This window comes from Leptinotarsa decemlineata, unplaced genomic scaffold, assembly GCF_025532065.1.
Source record: "Leptinotarsa decemlineata unplaced genomic scaffold, Ldec_3_MD MMD2_tig00000035_RagTag_RagTag, whole genome shotgun sequence".
In the NCBI taxonomy this organism is placed as follows: domain Eukaryota; kingdom Metazoa; phylum Arthropoda; class Insecta; order Coleoptera; family Chrysomelidae; genus Leptinotarsa; species Leptinotarsa decemlineata.
The window spans coordinates 19,235,714-19,253,314 of record NW_027412540.1 but is presented as its reverse complement, the minus strand read 5'-3'; the positions used below and the strand labels follow the sequence as shown (position 1 = coordinate 19,253,314).

Genomic DNA, 17,601 nt, shown 5'->3' with positions numbered 1-17,601 from the left:
AAATTAGGGTCAGTTGCCAACTGTTACAGAGCCCATTCAGTGTACAAACGTCGTTGTATATGCTCCTTTACCTTCAGTTCCTGGGTCAGTTGAATTTTGTTCGGATGCAAAATTCCTCAAGTGGTGGTCTGAGAAAGGCCAAGTTTTTGTGAGCGACGCAAAATCGATTGTTTTGGATTCTCCTGCATATTCTCATAGACAGCGGCGATGTTTACGGCAGGTCTTGCGTTTCGTCGACGTACAGGTGTTGGTCGATCGTTCATTGAACCAGCACATTACGAACAGTTCTCTAGGTAGGACGATTATGGCGACCGTAAAATAAGCGAATCGCACGGTATTGAATGTTATATCCTTCCATGGTAATTTGGCAAAACATACCTACTGAATAAATGACAACTCATTTGACAGGCACAGCTTCAACAAGATGGCCGTTATCAATTGTCATAGTTCGAAAGTCCCTCTTCCTTTCTATGAATTGGGAAAGATAAATGGATTTATGTGTTGTTTAACATTGACATTGGTTGGTAACGGTTGTCAAATATTTTTTGTCAACATAAAATTCAACACTTTATTCAATAATTTTTGGTCTAAATTAAGTCTGGAATCAGCTTCAGAAATGACTCCCAAAAAATCTATATGTACCCACGCCTATGGCTAAGGATACTCCAAGGTCATATGAATAGACTCAATCGGATCAGATATAAGTAGAAACTAAAAATGTTTTTTTTTCGTTTTTTTATACATGTGGTATGTGTATGACAGGCAACATTTTCAGTTCAAAGGTGTCTAATAGAACATTTGTAAAAAACCTTTAAACACAAAATGGTGATAGCAAAGGTGTATAAATTTGTGAAACAATTCGATGGACTACCAAAAAAATCAGATTTTGAAATCGTGGAGGAGGAGTTACCATCATTGAAAGACGGACGTAAGTCTTAACTTCAGTTTTGATTTTTTAGTTGATTATTCTTTTTTTTCATTCCTCCTTATTGAGTCCTATATTAGTAAACATTTTAAAAAATATCATGCTCAAACTCGCAAAACAAGCACTTTCAAAAAAGAATATGAGAACTCCATGAGTTCATGTTTTATATTTCATTTTCATTCTAAAATTTGCGGAGGATAAATTTTGTAGGTGTACTAGTACTAGTGCCATAAGCTGTTGAAATATACCCTAGAGCAGTATGGAGTAAAGGTGAATTTATGCACACTCGATTAGCAAGTAACAAATATGAATAATCAATCAGAAACTAGCAAAAACGATGGCATTCAACCATCACCAATGGCCTTTTCTGTGCACATATCTGTATCTGTAGCCACAGCACTTAGGCCACATGTGACCCATTGTACATCCTCCCGAGGAATTGTCCTCCTAGGTCATCGTCCATCCTGTCCTTTCCAGGAAGACGAACAGGTCACTAGGAGACATCTACTTTATTTGGCAGGTGTAGGGCAAGACTCTCTTTGGCAACCTTGAGGTGTCTCATGGTGGCCTCCGCGAAGATTTTCGAAGGTGCAGCGATATTACTGTCATTGTGCGTCTTCTTCAACCTTCTTGGGATTCCCTTCGTGGAGGTGCACAAGTGAGGGAGCTTTCCTGCAGGGGCAGCCGGTTCCTTGCCTCTATTCAAGGCGGAGGTCTTGGCGCCCGCCGTAGGAAGTGCCCTTGCGGTTGGAGGTGATCTGCAATGTTCAGCCTCATTCCAAGCGGCAGATTGGGGTGGACATTTCTGTTCATCCCCAGCCACCGCCTTAGATTGAAGTGAGCACTTCTGTCCAGCCTCGGCATTGGTTTTTATTTTTGCTCTTTCTGTTTTTGTGTTTGTTTCATTCATGTGTGTTCCCACGAGTAGCAAGGGAACTAACCTAACCTGACCTAACCTAACCTAACCTAACACTCTGGCAGAGGTCCGCATTACAATGAGGTTTCGCCCAGTTCCCCAAGGAGATCGTTCGTGACCGCATATCACCCTGCGGCCATTCAGGATTCCTTAGCTTGGGTAGGCTGATCCACGGTGGCATGTTTTGCAAAAGCTTTTGGGGGGTTTTAGTTCCCCTCACCTTACTTATTTCAGCCACTAACTAGGAGTCCGGCGACCCCGTCCGTAAGGCCACCTTAGCTTACCGGACAGGGCCTTCAGTCCTCTGGCCGTTCCCCTATCCCCCATCTGGGGACGCGCCCGATAGGTAGCCCAACCCACGGGTCTGTGCGTATATACCAGCATGAATAGATTTCGAGAAGAAAACCCAAAATGTACGACATGTTAACAAAAATCCACTATCTTATGAAGAACTAATTTAATATATGAAAGCCAAAAATAAAAAAAATTGAATTGAAATGTGTGGCAAAAGAACTTTGAACAGTGACAAAACAATTATTCCAAAAAGCCATTTATTTACCATTATATGAATTGATAAAAATTAAAAGAAACTTTCACGTGAAAATATCCCGCCAGTTTTTACCTAGGAAAATATTGATGTGTATCTTAAAGTGAGATCCTGTTATATATAGAGACCAGTTTCCGAGTAAGAAATGAGTCTGATTCATCATCTGATTTCGAATACATTCTGGAAAGAGAAGACGATAAACCATTACATCAACCACAAATCAATCATTACTGAGTTTAAAAATATTCTTTTTTGCAGAGGTTCTCACAGAGGCAGTATATATGAGCGTAGATCCGTACATGAGAGCTTATGCCCCTACTATTCCCGTTGGGTGTACTATGATTGGTTCACAAATAGCTAAGTGAGTATATTCGGAAGGGAGAGGGAGCGAGATAGTATGTTTATTACGTAATCATCTTATTCATTTGATCCATCCGAGGAATATCAGTACACATGATTGCTGTTCAAAAGAGATGGACTCACTTTGAATTTTCTGTAATAAATATGACAGCTTTGTTTGTGTCTTCTCCTCAGGCGATGCTGAACGTTACTGAATGTACTCATTTGAAACTAGGCAACAATTTGATTACAATCGACTAGTTACAAAAATGGAAAAAAAATTCTCAGTTATCTGTCTGCAACTACATATAATCATGATTCACTGAAAAGTCGGAGCTGGGATTGTCTCAGATTTGCAAGGTCGCAAAGGGTTGTTCTTCCTTATTGCATTTTTTGTGCAAAATTAGCCAATCTCACTAATATTAGATTTTACATATCCACAATTTTATTAATCCATCACACTTCTCTTTCTTAGCTGTCCAGTTTCTCTAAAATAATGTTCTCGGATTATTTGAAACAATACTGACGACTTTCGAATGAAAAAGTCTTCTTGGCATATATAAAATTATAAGTTTTCATAAGAATCTCGTATTCCACAGAACGATGCACATTTCTTGCCTATATGTACGCATCCAATCTTCTCATTGAAAGTCCTGTATTTTGTATCGTTTACAAGTATCTATTATTTTCAGATCTCTCGAAAGAAATAATCTAATTGCCAACTGAAGTAAAGCAGAAATATATGCTATTGAATTGTGTGCGGGGGAATTGGTAGAATCCAACCTCAATAAAAATTTTCACGGACAGTCCAGCGGTGTTGGAAGCTCGTGGCTCCTAGCGAGCAACATCTAAGTTGGTAGCAAAGAGCCAAAAACGACTATCCTCAATAGGAAGACTCAACAAATTGTCTCTGGTCTTGATTCCTGGCCACACTGACATGGAAGGCAATGAGGCTGCTGACTCCCTTGCAAAGGAGGGTGCTGCAAGAATCTTCATCGGACCAGAACCTGTCATTGGCATTGCTTTAGGTTTTGCCAAACAAACATTGAACACTTAGATGGCAAGAAGATTCAGACTTCTGGCGAAATCTTCCAGGATTGGCCCACTCTAAGGCATTCATTCACCTTTCAAAGCTTGAAACCAAACAGTTGTTGGACTACAGTAAGGATGAACTAAGATGTCTAACAGGCCTCCTTACAGGTCACTGTCATTTGAATCATCATATACAGAGACTCGGACTATCGGAAGACAGTTTGTGTCGCCTCTGTTTGGAAAATGATTAAACAGCAGAGCATATACTTTGTGCCTGCCTCGCTGCGGACCGAATCAGGTTTTCAGAGTTTGGTAGAACCACACTTCTACCATCTGACCTGATAGATCAATCAACATATAAACTAATCGGCTTAGTAAAGAAGCTGGGTTTATTTGGCCGAATTTGAATAGGTGTGAGCCACAATAAACCCTTGCGGTTTGCGGTGGAGGGACGAATAGGCCTACTCACTTTTGAAACAACCTAACCTAAAGCAATAACTATATTTCATTCCGTAGTTTAAGTGGTACGTTTCCCAGTATCTTCAGAAAAATGTAGGTTTTCCTCTGTTCACAAATAAGAGAGAATTTCGTTGGGAGACAAACTTGCTTCATCGGTAGATCGGCTTCAATTTTCAAATTGAATATTTTGAAAAAGGCCCAGGAGAAACCAACGACAAGTTGATACTTCATGGATTTTTTTATATGGTAGCGACACAGCAAATTAACAATCACATTAATTTACCATAGCAGTACAAGCGAAATATTTCACGATACCATTTTATTCCTAATGCTTTTTCCTGGCGTTCTCCTAGAAGATTAACAACTGTTTTTGGGGTTGATACCAAGTACACCCGAGAGGTGTATATCTTTCTCAAAAGTTATTTTTCTCCTAACCAAACGAATCTTCAAAACGCTCTTGAAAAGGGTATTCAATTACTGATATAAGAATCTAGCCTCATAAGCATTACCGTTAGCTAGTCCGCACGGAAAATTGTGTGTCAGTAAACTTGGCATTGGTAAAACTTACCCTTTTTTCAAAAATAATCACAGTAATGATGATTATTATTCAAATGTACACGAAAAAGTTACAGAATCAACTCAGATCCTTTTTTGCATGCATACACGCAAGAGGCGAACAATCCAAGATTTAGTTGCTGATTATTATTAAATCCTTCATTACTGTTTAAAAATAAGCACCTAAAATGTTTTTATGTTAATTTATAAACCGTAATTTCATAAAATTGTTACACTTTTTGAATATCTTCGATCAAATCACGATATCTCACAAACGGTTGATTGTAGTGAATTTTGACTCGAAGAATTACATAAAATTGACAGAAAAATTAATATTTCGATTGATGCAACTAATTTTCCTCTATTTTCAGTATTTTAATAATAACATATGTTTACAAAAAGAATTTGAAGCTTCAATAACTTCTTTTCTTTTATACTTATTAGTTAGAACTCCTTAATGCAGGCATTGTATATAGCTATATACAAAGATGCAGATGTTTCTAGAAATATGTATTGTATTGTTTACAATACACATTCCTAGAAACAATGAACAAAAGATATTATTATCTCATTATCTGATGTAACCCAAATACAGGCAAATTTAAAGAAACATCCGGATGACAGGAGGGTACAAATACCTGCACTTAGGCGTTCTAACCGTATAAAAGAACAAACAAGGGGATAAAACATTCAGTTTGAGTGGAGCCATGAAGATGATAGTTTGGCTTGCTATTTCAAGGCCATTTGTTTTCATATAAAATATATAAGCATGCACAGACTTGCTCTCACACAAATACTGTGTGAGAAAATCATTTATTCCTGGCGATCCTGATCAGGATACTGAGATAAACTCATGAAATAATTGTATTGTCACCGATTCTTGATACGTTTAAAATATATCTGTCCGTTTAAAGTTAGTCAAAATTAGGTGCAAAGGAGTCGGTTACAAACAAACATACAAGTGAAGCTAATATAAAAGTGTTAAAAAGGAAAAGGACGTGTATGTAGGTAACACTCCCTCCAGAGTTATTAAAAACAAACAAAAATAAATTTTCGACATCCTTCATCTGAAAAATAAAAGCCTTGCGGATCTATGTTTATATGAACTTGCCTGATTAGCATGTTGTCTTAAGAAACACGTAATTAGTTGTTCCTGTCTGTATCCTCTCAAATGAATAAATACAATAATTTCTTTGGGAGTTATGGTTTAGGAAACTTTCTGTGAAAATCGCATGAGTGATGTGTTTTTTTCATGGTCATAAATTGGTTGAAGTGAATATTTTTTGTTGATTCGGAAATGAACTAATGACGGCAAATTAATTGAGACCAAATGAAAGAGGTTTACTCAGAAATGGTTCGGTACTTCTGAATATTTGATATTTTGTCTTGGAATCTTTGAAATGCAAAATGCACAATTCTCTCCATTTCGTGACAGACTCTATCTTCGAAAAACTGAAGAAATTGGTATTATAATTCCCATATATCTTTTTTTAGAAAATATATTCTTTCTGATGCATTTTAGCTGCAACTTAATGTTGTGGAGAACAAAGTTTCCCATAATTTATGTTCCTGAACTTTTTTTCTAGAACTGACAGTTTCGAATATTTTTTAAAAAATTGAAAAATTGTGAAACTGTTGATTCTAGGTCGCTTTACTTCAGTTACAGCTCAATTTAGGGAAACACGTATCAGGATGAAACATGTAGGATACCTTTCCACAGACAAAGCTTTCGAAGTAGTAGCCACAGTTGAATTTTTTTCCTCCTTAGTATGGCGCTGTCTTCATTGTCGGCTGAGATATTGACCTAATGGTTCTGCAGATGGAACAACACCTTCAGTTGACAATGTAACCCTAGAAAAAATATCAAGAGGAAAACAGCCAAACGCAATCAACAATTATGACTCCAAAGGCTGTATCTTTCCTGCACGCAATATCGGGCTGCGACATCAATTCAAATATTTTTGGATTTGCATAGAGTGAATTCTGCTAAATTTTCAGAAACAGCAATTCAAAATCAAGTCCACTAAGATCTGTCTGACTAAATCATCTCCGCTGGTGCATACTATTTCCACTTCGTGAGGATATACTATAAATGAAATGGATGGGGATTATCAAAGACGCCATTGAGTGGTGATCGTGTAGAAGGGGACTGAAGCCTATTACAAGAGCAGATACGCTGCTCCCCAAACTTTCACTACACTATCTCGTGCAGATGTAAAACTGTATATGGGGGCGTTTAGCTGTAGAAAGACAGGCCATAATTTTTTCGCACTTTTCAAATTCTGTGCTGACCAAGGATGTTACAATAGGAATCAGATCACCGTTGATGACCAAGGCGACACCAATATAGACCTAGAGTCACTATTTGACGAAAATTTAGACCCTGACCCACCTACTATGGACTGGGAGAAGGGTATTTGAATTTGTTTCCATTCAGTCTTCATCAGCTCAATTTTTAGAGATTTTTGTATGACTATTACCGTCTTTTGTTTGAGTAGAATCGCCTTCAAAAATGTATCTGCTGTATTGATTGGTTATTTGAAACTGAATATTTCCTATCAGTAGTAAGTATTCAAGTCAACAGATATCTGCCTCATTAAAATTTATCGGTAACAAGTGTAATATGTAACGCAAATAGGATTGATATGTCTTCGAAACTAAAGCCAAAACTGAAAAGTAAGTATTGAATGTTTTTAGGACAGTGAAGTGCTACAATAGTGAAAAACAATGTTTTCTTTTTTTCATCTGTCCCCTTACATGCTTTTTGTAGATAATCAGATTCTCCTGAAGTATTATACTGATAATTGTGTTACTGAAATAAGTTGAAACCGAAGTAGAGCGTCTTGAAGTTTGGCAAATTTCCGGAAACTAAGATATTTCAAAGGGCATATTTTCGAAACTATCAGTACTAGAAGAGAATTTTAGGAACATAAACTAGACGAAATTTTCTTTTCCACAAAATTAAAGATAACATAACTGAAAATCCGATAAAAGTGTCGATTTTTTTTTGATGACTGCAAAATAATGGCGAGCGAGAGGCAGGGGAAATTTTGAATTTGCATTTCAAACTCTTACTAACCATCCTCGACAATGCTGCTCTGCTCTATTTATTGTACTATGATTTTAATGTAGACAACAAAAATGTTTCAGAGGGCAATTGAACTACGTAGACCTGAAGAAATCAATGACTATTTTTTAAACGTGGCTGGACATTCAATAGTAAATGATGACACTCTTTCATTCTACAATAATAATGAATTGAACGCTCCTATGAACTTTTCCCTCACCGATATATGTGATGATGATATTTTGACTGCTATCAAAGAAATAAAAACTAATGCTTCAGGTATTGACAATATAAATATCAAGATGATTTCTTTAGTGATACCACACTATATTAATGAAGTTAAATATATTTTCAACGAGTCCTTCAGACAGGGTATCTTTCCAGATGTTTGGAAGGTGGCTAATATAATTCCAATTCCGAAAAAGAATGCACCTACCACATCCAATGACCTACGCCCTATCAGCATTCTGACCTCATTCTCTAAAATATTCGAGAAAAATGTTTCCCGTCAAATAAGAGCTTTATTTGAAGAAAATCGAATACTCCCGTACGAGCAGTCTGGGTTTCGCAAGAAAGTGATCGACGATCTTGCGAGATTCAGAGATCAATCAAAAGTCACCATTTCAGTACTGCTTGATCAAAGTAAAGCTTTCGATTCAGTTAATTTCGATTTACTCATCAGCAAGCTCAAGTTTATAGGATTCGATGACATTTCTCTTAAATGGATGACCAGCTGTCTCACAGTCCGATCACAGAGGGTCAAACTGGATGATTACTCATGGTCATCCCTAAAAGAAACAGGTGTACCGGTACCCTAATCTCAGGTGTACCGCAGGGAAGTATTTTAGGACCCTTGATGTTTTCAGTGTTTATTTTTGATCACCCCACTTTCTTATCACATTGTCAAGTATATCTATACGCAGATGATATACAGCTATATTTGTCTTCTCATAACACCGATACAGAAAGTTGCGTGGCACAAAACATTCCTATACTCGGAGATTCATGGACTCAAAATCAATCCAAATAAAACTTTGGCCTTATGCATAGGGTCTCAAAGACAAATAGTAGAAACTCAGTGTAACTTTAGGCTCACACTCGATAACGCAGACATTGACTGGGTAGACAGTGCTAAAAATCTTGGCGTAACCATAGATAACTCTTTGTCTTTCCACGAACATGTGACAAACATTTTCAAAGTATCATTCTTCAAACTCAAATCACTATACAAATTCAAGTATCAGTTATCAAAGGAAATGAAACTCAGGTTAGTTAAAACTCTTATTTACCCCCACATCGAGTATTGTTGTTCGGTGTATTACAATTTTTTGCCGCAATATAACAAACAGAAGTTACAACGTATACAAAATGCCTGCATGCGATTCGTATGCTGTGTACCATATGGTGAACATGTCACCCCATTTTTGTTAAAAATGAAGGAGCTGAATATGAGGTACAGAGTCCAATATTTGATAAAAATGTTTTTGTTTAAGTTGCTTCAAACTAAAACACCTAGTTATTTATATAGTTTAATAAGCAGGCATTCTGACATACATATGGTCAATTTGAGAATTAACTCATTCAACATACCTACACACCGTACTTCCAAATTTCAAGGATGTTTTTCTTATATAACCCCTTCCTATCTGAATGCATTGCTCAGTGCAAATTTAAAAGATTCAAAATTCAATGTACGGTAGTGCAATGAAACTGTTAAATCGACCAAAATAATGTTAAGAAAATTAAGAGTTATTAGCAACTAGATGATGTATTATTTTTTCTCTTCTCTATTATACTAAATAAGTATGTTTATAATTATTTTCTTATACTTACTGTATAATTTTTGGGAAGGGTGGAGAATAACCCTTTTCCTTTTATGTATAAATGTATTTTTATGCATAATAAACGATATTAATATTAATATTAATTACACCTTCCGAGTAGCTCGTAGTCAGATGAGTGAAGGGGCGACCCTACTCGACCGACAATATAGTACACGAATCTATTAACTGGCTAGCTCAAAATTTCTTGCCCGTCACTAGGTTCACTACTGTCTGGGCTGATTACATTGGGATTTACTAGACTGAATCCACTCGGTAGGTGTAACTGGCCTCTTGGAGTATTTATTTCCACTCGGTAGAAACTTTCAACAGTAAAACTACAATGTGAAAACTATTTTCTGTGATTTTTACTGAATGTCTTTTCATTTAGGATTATAGAAAGCAAGAACCCTAAATTCCCTGTTGGTAAATATGTAGTTGGAAATTTTGGTTGGAGAAGTCATACTATATGGAATGGAAAATCAACAACGGATAATTCGAAAGCCGCATCATATTTATTACCAGACTTGAAGGGTTTTACGCCTTCACTAGGTTTAGGTGTTTTGGGAATGCCAGGGTGAGTATGTTTTGTATTAGCAATGAATATTTCCAATTATAGATGAACATTCACATGAGGGATCGTTCATCAGATTTATAAGTCATGAATTAATGAGCACGCATAACTTTTTGGAAGAAAAATCACATCCTCTGATGTTGAAAACTACAACTTGTGTCATTATACGAATTTCAATATTAACGTAAAAAGAATTGTTCCGTAGTTCCGTAGTTGTGATTTTACTTCATAGAAGTTATACTTAATCAATAAGTTATGGCTTAGGCATATATACTAAACCGGCCCTGAACCCCATTTCATAATTATCTTGTCTGCATGAAAATTGAAGTTTTTTCATTAATTTTTGTTATATTGCTAAACTCACTTAGACCATTGATTCATTAACAATTATAAGTAGTGAGTGATCATTTGTTGTCTATGTATTACCTATACATTGTGTTATATCGTATGTCAATTGTAATTTTGACCTTTGCCGTATGCAGATCATTTACAGACGTCAAGTCGACGAATAACCCGCCCTTTTTGAATAAAAACTAATTTTATAGGTCTCCCAATCTCATTTCTTTGTTATGGGAAGAACGGGAACTTCTAGTGTGAAATGTATCTGAAGAAGACATATATCTATGTCACACCAACATAAAAACAGTGTTTCTTGACAGACGTGCGACACATACTGAACAACGCAGCGTCTTCAAACTTAAAACATATACTTTATGGATTGTGTACTTTCTAATACAGTGATATTTTTCAAACAATTTCTAGGTTGATGACGTTAGTGTGATGTTGTACACCAACTGACTCATGTGGATGTGCCGTTCAAGCACTTTACCAAACAAAAAGGTAAAATTTCGCCTCCTTGGTTCGGTAATCTCAATGGGGAACATCCGAGATTGAAGCGTAAATGAAGTTGGAGAGATAATATATTCCGTATCGACACAGGGCGGCTAATAGACATTTATGTCTGCCGTGCGGCGCATAGCCGTTGAAATTTGAGTTAAGAAGTGTTGCTAACCACTAAACAGCATTTCCTTGACCGGATAGGCAAGAAAAACTGCGAAAAACACCAAATTCTTGCTTATTTCAAGAGCCTCCACGTGTTGTTGATAATCTACCAACTGCTGAAGGATACCTATAGAAATTTGCTATAGAGAGCTCCAATTGGGCAAACTGATAAGTACGAAAGAGATTTAAAAATCCCTTTCGATTTCTGAAAACTGATGCTCTCCCATCTCAAGTCAAGCCAGTATGATTTCGGGATCAGCAATCTCAATGGCGAATACACAAGATGGAAGCAGAAATCAAGTTGGAGAGATACTACGTTCCGTATCGACACAGGGTGGCTAATAGACCTTTTATGTCTACCGTGCCGCGCATAGCCGTTGAAATTTGAGTCAAGAAGTGTTGCCAACAACAGCATTTTCTTGACCGGCTAGAGGATGCATGTGTCATAAGTAGGACAAGTAGAACGAGAAATACCAAATTCTCGCTCATGGCGAATACACTCAGTATGTTAATCGAGTGGATTTATACTTTTTTTTTGTACCTTGGGAGCTGTCTGACTTGTCCATTTAGTCCAAGTCTCCAGAAAACACTGCAGCCTCTTGGGCTTATAGCGTTTATTCTCCCATATTCTCATGACACCCATTTCATCAGTCTCGTTCCCTGTACTAGTATGTACAGGTTCCGTGTTGGATGTTCGTCATATTCTTCTGGGCGTAATTTTGTACGTCCATATATTGCCTGCCTCCTGTGATTCAGTGCCTCACATTCGCATAAGATGTGTAGAGCTGTTTCTATCCCTTCGTTGCATAATCTGCAACTGAGGTCTCCGTTGTACAGCCCCATTTTATTCAGGTGTCCTCTAAGCGGACAATGACCGGTTAGTAACCCTGTAATTATTCAGTTCTTTTCTCGGACGGTTCCCTAATGAAGGTTCTACTGTGTTTGTGCCATGCACTTTTGTCCAGTACTCTGTGTGCTTCTTATTGGTCCATGTCCTAATCTGGTTTCGTACCAATGATTTTGGTACCCATGAAGCTGGTTCAGGACCTATATATGAAGTTGATGATCCGCTTCTAGTGTATTCATCAGCTTTATCATTACCTGTGATTCCTGAATGCCCTGGCACCCAGTACAAAGTTAATTTGTTCCTGTTTGCAAGTTCATTCAGTTCTTCATGGCATTCCCAGACCAGTTTTTATGTCACCTTCGGGTTTGTCAGAGCCCCTAGTGCGCTCTTGCTGTCTGTAAAAATATTGATCCGCTCATTTCTTTGAGGTCTCAATTTAATAAGCCTTGCACACTGCAAGATAGCATACACTTCCGCTTGAAAGACGGATGTGTATAGTCCTAGCGGATAGCTGTAGTTTAGATTTCTATCCGCTGGGTATATTCCAGCTCCCGTTCCATGTTTGGTCTTTGATCCATCTGTATACCAGGTGTTTTTTCCAAACATGTTTTCAGGGTGACTAATGGTCTTCCATTCTTCACGGCTTATGATTTTGGCCGTGAAGTTTGTGTTGAAGGTGTACTTCGGTGTCATGCGGTCCGTGTACATATTCATCATGTGCTCCTCCACTTGTTCCGAAATTTCTGTTCGGTCCGATCTTTTGTAGTTCAGTGAGTTTTCCTGTCTGAATTGGCCCATCCTGGCCTCCCCCAGTATCACAATGTGTAAAGGAGGTAGATTCAGGAGTGTCTCCAATGCAGCTGTTGGGGTAGTTCTCATTGCTCCCGTCATTCCCAAACATGCAAGTCTTTGCACCTTGCCTAGACCTTGCCTAGTTTGTTGATGGCGGTCGCCTGCTTCATCTTTGGCCACCAGACCAGAGATGCGTATGTTATCATGGATTTAACCACCATCTTGTATAGCCAATATACCATGTCTGGTTTTAGCCCCCATGTTTTTCCATAGGTGCGTCTGGCGAGTATCAGTGCTACCTCCGCTTTCCTCTCTATCCTGTCCAAGTGTTGGTTCCAGGTCAGTTTGGAATCTAGGATTACTCCCAGATATTCAACCTCCCACGACACTTGTATTTCTTCACCTCGAAGTTTTAGAGGTCCGAGACCCTCCATTTTAGTCCTCTTGGTGAATGCTACTATGGTCGATTTGGATGGGCTTATGTTAAGCCCTTCTTCTTCGGTCCATCTTGTTATAATGTTCAGGGCCTGGTGCATGCATCTCTTCACTACATTATTGTATTTACCCTGGACTAAGATGACTAAGTCGTCTGCATAGCCCAGTGCTTTTTACCCATTATGGACAAGAGACATACTAGCTCGTCCATTACAAGGTTCCATAACAGAGGGGATAGAACCCCCCCTGAGGACAGCCGTTTGCTACCCGTGCCACGACTGTTTCCCCCATAATGGTTGTATATACCAATCTTCCCCTAAGCATGCAGTCTATCCACCTACAGCTTGTCTTGTCGATCCCTCTTCTCCTCGACGCCTGGATGATTGATTCTAACGACGTATTATCAAATGTGCCCTCACTGTCCAAGAACGCAGCTAAAAGTACTTCCTTGTTTTTGTAAGTATATTCTACTTTTTCTGTTACCCGACATAGATCCGTTTCTGTTGACATACCTGATTTGTATGCATATTGGTCTCGATGTAATGGTCTGATAGCCAGTGATACGTCCCCTAGCGTTTTCAACGCAAATGACATGAGACTAATTGGTCTCAAAGCCTTCGCTGTTGCAGGTTTGTTTGTATTAATTAACATTGCTGTTAAGACCCTTCAGGAACTTGAAGAAAGGTGCCGACAGGTGGCGACTCTCAGAGGAAGTTTTTGATTTTGTCTTTTCGGCCCCATGTGCTTGTCACTCTCGCGGAATCTGAGGTCATCCCTGTTTATTTGCATCGTGGAGATCACACAGCGCTAGGTTAGGATGTGTCCGAATTCGCTTGAAAATGTTCTTGGTGTGGTTTTTCATGAGGATATCTACGTATTGCAAGATCTGGAAGTTCAAGGCCATTCGCAAGCAGAAATTCATAAACTTTTGGATCTGGTGTCTGTATATTTCTGCACACTAGCTTCATGCAATGGAGGCATACAGGATGATGGGTACTTGCAAGCCCCATGTAACTTCTGCTTCCAATAGTGGGATATAGAGATTGTGTCTAACGGTCTTTGCGAATCCCAGCCTTTGTGTTAAATGGGACCTGAATGTTAGTTTCCTGTCGAAAGTGACCCCCAGATTTCTCGCTTCGTTCGTTCAAAGAATCTCCTGTCCGTTGGAGACGACTTTCGGTTGTGCTTTTCTCCAGGTTAATAGTAACTTCTGACTCTTGTTGGGGTTGATGCTAATCTTCCAGATAGTGGTTTGATCTTCTAATCTGTTTGCTTGTTGTTGCCAACTCATTGAAGTTGTTCTCCGGCTCATCTGATGTTTTCACGGAGAAGATGTGAGGTGAAAAAACAACGCCTTGTGGAAGTACTACTTTCATGAGTCACCTGGTGAAGAATTTCTGCATTAGCATCGACTGCTGGCTAGAAAACAATCTATTAGTCTTACCATTGGTCCCGTGTAACCCCGAGTCTGCCGTGTCAGACTTTGTCGAACACCTTGGAGTAGTCAAGGAATACCACTTCTATGTGATATGCTTTGCCCAGGATGAAACCTTCTGTCGCATAATCAATAACTCTTAAGGCAGTTTTGTTATGTTCCGGCCAAACTTCAAATATTTCGTCGGGTAGGATGTTCTGTGAAGGATAAATATCCTTCAAAAGTATAGGTGTATTTGTTGAATAATTGATTTTAATTTGTATGTATCCGGCAATAGTTTCAATATTTCACAAACCACATAGTTGAAACAGTGTTGGCCTATTGTTTTCTTAAATTTTCCTATATTTTACAGTCCCCTATGTTTATCAAAAATCACAATTTTCCCCATAGCATCGAAATGAAACTTATTTATAATATGTTTTACGAAACTTTCAGTAAGGATTGTGAAGGTACTTAATATTAAGAATACCTACATAGTTACGTGATGGAAGTCAATACCACTGCCCATTATAAAAATTATATAATTCTCTCAATAAATTTTATTAAAAACGCGTTTTGTCACACGGTAGCTTCATCAGTTAGACTGGTTCATCGAACTTTTCAATAATGCCTTTTATATAACAGTAGGTAATTACGAAATATAATTGGATAAACAATTAATTTTGGTGAAACATTTAGATTTTGGTATTGAAATTGTAATCATATGTCATACTGTCTTTTATATATCATACTGTCATATAAAAGATATTGTAGAAGAGTGTCATGTACCAGTCTACAGATGAATAACAGATTTTTCCAACTGATGAAGTTGCCGTGTAGCGAAACACGTCTTCAATGAAATTCCTTGTGAACATTTTATAATTATTATCATGTATAGTACTTATTATTGTATTTAATTGAAACTAAATATGGTGGTGATGACAATGAAACATAAAATCATTACATTTACAAATTGGACATTTGACATATTTTTCATAGCAGAATCAATACTCCTGACTGCTCTGGATTGAGTGATTCCGTACACTGTATCTCGTCTTGTGTTTATTAATCTTTTGCTGAACAAATCCTCACTTATTTACTTTGTAGTAAATGTTCAAGAGGTAGCAATATGTGAATTTCTGGAACTTCAACTAGCGTTTCCTAATATGACTAATAACCAGCTCATGCAAAACTTATTGTTAAATCATTTGAAAATGGAACTTTTAACAGGTGATGATAGACTGTATTGCCAAACATGCGCCAAACTAACTGATTGTTATAAGAAAACAAGTATAGCTGAGCCACCAGACAATCTAATGATAACACTGATGATCTTCAAACATGACTCAACCTCTGACGGAAGCACCAAACTCTTACAAAGTTTCGAAATAGATGAACACTTTAATCTAGCAGACCGCTATTATAATTTTCATGCAGTCATTGTTCACTGTGGTTCTGGCGTTAAATCTGGTCATTATTACGCCTTGGTCAAAGACGAAACGTATTGAATTCATTGGAGCCTTTGGAGACACCCTACATTTTGTTTTATGAGATAGCGGACATTGGAAGATCAAGATCTTCAGATGATATGGTGCTGCAGATTTTTCCGACTTTTCCTGAAGCTGAAAAAGCAAATGCGCCACTGGAATCAATGAAGTCGCCACGGAATGCCAATTAATTTTTGTTATTGTTTTATAACACTCAATCAATCTATACAATATCACAAGCTGTTGTTTCTGTATCTTCTTTCGTATTTGATGCTCTTATTATGCTAAAAGACTGCTCATCATTTTGGTCGTCCTTCTAAGACGTCCCAGAACTAATCAGTAGGTTTATCCTGATTTGTATTTTGGAAGTGTTATAAATTTTGAAATATATTAAAATATTTTCCATATTATTTTAGGGAATAATAATAATAATCATCATCATCATCAGTCCTTGAGGGTGGTGGAAGAGTACACGCATGCTATCGGTATGAAATTCGGGATAGATAAATGTGCAATGGTCCATCTCGAAAGAGGACGATGCGGGGACTACGGAGAGGATATGCAGCTCGTAGATGGAAGCATCTTACACCATCTGGATGCCGGAGAGACGTATACTTACCTCGGGGTGGAACAACGCCACGCACAAAAGGTAACAGCAGTGAAACACTCTCTCCGCGGCAAGTATCAGCACAAACTTCGATCTGGTCATCGGAACTGTCGGGGAAGAACAAAGTTGTTGCAACAAATATGCTTGCCGTTCCAATCTAACTAAACTCGTTTAGAGTAGTGAAGTGGACTCGGGAGGAGTTGTATCAACTCGATGTATATCGTCCCAAATCGTCCGTTCCACGGTTGTACTTTCCACGACAACAGGGAGGCCGTGGCCTTTTGAGTTTGGAGTGTCTACATGACAGAATGGTGCTGGATACAGCCTGTAAAGTCGTCAGGAGTTTGGATCCCCTTCTCTGTACGGTCCGTGACCATGAGAGAGCAGGAATTGGAGCATTTCTCTTTAAGGCAGCTGCCCGAGCAGCTGATGAACTCGGTATAGTTTTCGACACTGAACGAGGTGACCACAACTCTGTCACCGAGTTGGAACCTGTACAGCAAAAAGCTCAGATAAAAGCCGCAGAGATCATCTTACTTCTACGGAAACACAAGAATAAGCCAATGCATGGGGTCTTCTTCAATAACATTGGAGACCTTGGCTTATCAAAGCGCCTGACCTTCGCTTTTCTCAGGTCGAGTGGGCTGAAGTCGGAAACTGAGGGGTTCATCATGGCTTGTTAGGATGGTCTACCGCAGTCGCGTGATGGGTATAGAGGTTCCTGACACAAGGTGCAGGGCCTGCCGCGGGGCGCCTGAGACTCTAATGCACTTGCTATCAGCA

The 17,601-nt window shown here is 38.4% G+C and overlaps 1 protein-coding gene across 3 annotated transcripts in view; it reads left to right on the top strand.

The window, feature by feature from the left end:
- Positions 1-559: 559 nt before the first annotated feature.
- The window catches only part of LOC111510462 (prostaglandin reductase 1), a 503,388-nt gene continuing 486,346 nt past the window's right edge, over positions 560-17,601 (top strand). Inside the window, exons 1-3 of one of the 3 annotated variants that reach the window (XM_074171987.1) lie at positions 560-928; positions 2,647-2,749; positions 10,052-10,237. In XM_074171987.1, coding sequence (XP_074028088.1) covers positions 823-928; positions 2,647-2,749; positions 10,052-10,237 — 395 coding nt within the window. In that variant the 5' untranslated portion in view covers positions 560-822. The remainder of the gene's footprint in view (positions 929-2,646; positions 2,750-10,051; positions 10,238-17,601) is intronic. The other 2 variants (XM_074171988.1, XM_074171989.1) reach the window with 2 other exon arrangements.